The sequence below is a fragment of the Stegastes partitus genome, unplaced genomic scaffold (assembly GCF_000690725.1).
Source record: "Stegastes partitus isolate 25-593 unplaced genomic scaffold, Stegastes_partitus-1.0.2 Scaffold51, whole genome shotgun sequence".
In the NCBI taxonomy this organism is placed as follows: Eukaryota; Metazoa; Chordata; class Actinopteri; family Pomacentridae; genus Stegastes; species Stegastes partitus.
Window position 1 is genome coordinate 581,063 of NW_007577782.1, and position 3,373 is coordinate 584,435.

Consider the following 3,373-nt stretch of genomic DNA (forward strand, 5'->3'; position numbering starts at 1 on the left):
GATCCAGAAGTAACTTTTTCTCAAACTTAGGCTTATTATCAAACTGTGTCTGGCTGTGTAAGAGCTCATTAAAAAGTAGGCATGAATGTCTATGCAATTGAAGGGCAACCAGATGAAATTGACGGATTCATTCTGCCCTGTTAGACACGTCAATTTAGTCCCCTAAATATCTGTGGGGGTGGCACCGTGAAAGTCTGCCACTTGCCTCATTTTTTAATCCTCTGCAAAGAAACAAGTATAACTCTGTTACTCCCTCGCTTCACTTTATTGAGCTGTTTTTCAGTTTCACTGTCATACATTTTTTTTGGCAAGCAGATAATCAAATTATATATGCTTTAACAATTGCATTGCTCTCTTTCTGTTTTTTTTTTTTCAGGTTTAAACCTGAAGGTGTGCTACACAGGGGAAGCTTGGACCAGATGTCTTTTGGGCCTGCTTTTTGCAAATACTGTCCTCTGGGTTAGAAATCACCATTCTGGACCTCCAGCAGTTAGCTATCAGCAAAGGAGACTAATGCTCATGAACCATCCCTTCATACCCTTTTCCCGAAAGCTGCCTCTCATCTAAGCCTTTTGTGAGCAGAGAGAGCAGACAACATGGCGCTCAGCTCTCAGCCGTGGCCTCCTCTAATCTGGCTCTGCATGGGATTGCTTCTTTCCTTTCTGTCACCAGTTCATGGCAAAGAATGTCCTCGTTTGTGTGTATGTGAGATTCGCCCATGGTTCACCCCACAGTCGACCTACAAGGAGGCAACTACAGTGGATTGCAATGACTTGAGGCTGACGCACATCCCTACCAACCTGTCAGCAGATACCCAGGTGTTATTGCTCCAAAGCAACGCCATCTCTCGCACCAGTGGAGAGCTGGAGGCACTGTTCAACTTGACAGAATTGGATCTATCCCAGAACAACTTCAGCACTGTGGAAGCTGTTGGCCTCACAAACATGAACCATCTGACCACTCTGCATCTAGAAGAGAACCAGATCAGTCACCTGCCAGACCACTGCCTGGGAAACCTCTCCAATCTGCAGGAGCTCTACATCAACCACAACCAGATAAGCTCCATTTCTCCCCGAGCATTTGCAGGCCTGCACAGCCTGCTGCGCCTGCACCTTAACTCCAATAGGCTCCATGTCATAGACAGCCGCTGGTTTGAAGAAACACCAAACCTTGAGATCCTCATGATTGGGGAGAACCCAGTTATTGGCCTACTTGACATGAATTTTAAGCCTCTAGTAAGCCTGCGGAGTCTAGTTCTGGCAGGAATGGATCTCACTGATGTTCCAGGAAATGCGTTTGTAGGTTTAGATAATCTGGAAAGCATTTCTTTCTATGACAACAAACTGGTCAGAATCCCTCAACTTGCCCTTCAGAAAGTCCCCAATCTGAAATTCTTGGATTTAAACAAAAATCCAGTTCACAAAATTCAGGAAGGAGATTTCAGAAACATGCTCCGTCTAAAGGAGTTGGGCATCAACAATATGATGGAGTTGGTGTCTATTGACCGCTTTGCTCTGGACAACCTACCGGAACTGACAAAACTGGAAGCCACCAACAACCCTAAACTGTCTTATGTCCACAGGTTGGCATTTAGGGACATGCCCTCCCTAGAGAGCCTGATGCTCAACAATAATGCTCTCACTGCCCTTTACCAGCATACTGTACAGATGTTGCCTAATCTGCGTGAAATCAGTCTTCACAGCAATCCATTACGCTGTGACTGCGTTATTCAGTGGATGAGTTCCAACAGGACCATAGTGCGCTTCATGGAACCCTTGTCCATGCTGTGCACCTCCCCACCAGAACTCAGAGGCCAACGGGTCCGAGAGCTAAGACTGCTTGAGTCCCTAGAGCAGTGTCTTCCCCTTATATCCCACGACACCTTCCCCAGCCACTTGAACCTCGAGCTAGGCATGAGTGTCAGCCTGGACTGTCGGGCGGTGTCGGAACCAGAGCCTGAAATCTACTGGGTGACTCCACTAGGGACCAAAATCACAATAGACACCATGTCAGAGCGATACCACTTGAGCAGTGAGGGCACTCTGCGGCTGTCTCATGTGCAGGTGGAAGATTCTGGTCATTACACCTGTGTAGCCCAGAACACAGAAGGGGCGGACACACGAGTCACCACCATCCGTGTAAATGGGACCCTGCTCGACAGTGCTCAGGTGATGAAAATCTATGTCAAGCAGACTGAGTCCCACTCCATCCTGGTCTCCTGGAAAGTCAATTCTAATGTCATGACCTCCAACCTGAAGTGGGCCTCAGCCACCATGAAGATTGACAACCCACACATCACCTACACGGCTCGTGTCCCTGTAGATGTCCATGAGTACAACCTCACACACCTTCAACCTGCAACTGAGTACGAGGTATGCCTCACAGTCTCCAACATCCACCTTCAGACACACAAGTCTTGCGTTAACGTGACAACACGTAGCGCTACCTTTGCCCTTGACCTGTCAGACCAGCACCCGAGTGCGGCTGTGCTGGTTGTCATGTCAACCATGCTGGCATTCCTCAGTCTGGCCACTGTGGGTGTCTACATGGCTCGCAGATGGAAGCGAAAAAACTACCACCACTCTTTGAAGAAGTACATGCTGAAGACATCCTCCATCCCACTTAATGAGCTCTACCCTCCACTCATTAATCTTTGGGAGGCTGATGGCGAGAAGGACAAAGACGGCAGCACAGAGGGGAAACCCTCTCCTGTCGACACCACACGTAGTTATTACATGTGGTGAGTATTCACTAAGGAGGCCTGACCGCCTCTCCAGCAGCACAAAAAGACACACTTTTGCCATTTTGGTGCAAAAGTCGAATAAAGTTGCAAATGTTTTTTTGTATTCTCAGCTTTGCTAATATGAGGCAGAGTGATCAAGTGCAGGATTTTTATTAGTATAGCGTATCGCCTTTGTTTGACTCTTTCTATCTCTTAATTGTTCTGGACTCTCCAAGATGGCAGCTGTATTTAGCCTCCAGGTTGTCTTAGTTGCTCTGCTCTGTTTCTGTGGTGCATTTTTGACTCACGTTCTTTTGGGTTAATTATACAGCAGCAGGGACAGATGGTCTTCTTGCAGCATTAGTACAAATCAATGTTTCTTTCTCTGTTTTGTAAAACAGTTAATCTGTTGTGCACTGATAGATAAAGAAGTTTGTATGAACTTCAGTTAAAAGCTGACAGCAGGATTTAGACTTGTTATACTGTCTACTGAATGTTAGCAATTGTGCAGTAATGTTGTATCAACTATACCTTTGAAAATTCTGATTTACACTGCAACAGAATTAGCATTTTAGTTTGCTGATAAATGTGATGTTAAATGCTAGAAATACAAATGTTTGTTAAAACCTTTCAAGTTTTTTTTGTATTATT

The 3,373-nt window shown here is 45.9% G+C and overlaps 1 protein-coding gene across 1 annotated transcript; it reads left to right on the forward strand.

Annotated features, from left to right (window-relative positions):
• The first annotated feature begins 596 nt into the window (after positions 1–596).
• Positions 597–2,744, forward strand: LOC103376584 (leucine-rich repeat neuronal protein 1-like). Its single transcript, XM_008307001.1, has one exon. The coding sequence runs from the start codon at positions 597–599 to the stop codon at positions 2,742–2,744; it is 2,148 nt and encodes a 715-aa protein (XP_008305223.1).
• Positions 2,745–3,373: the final 629 nt, after the last annotated feature.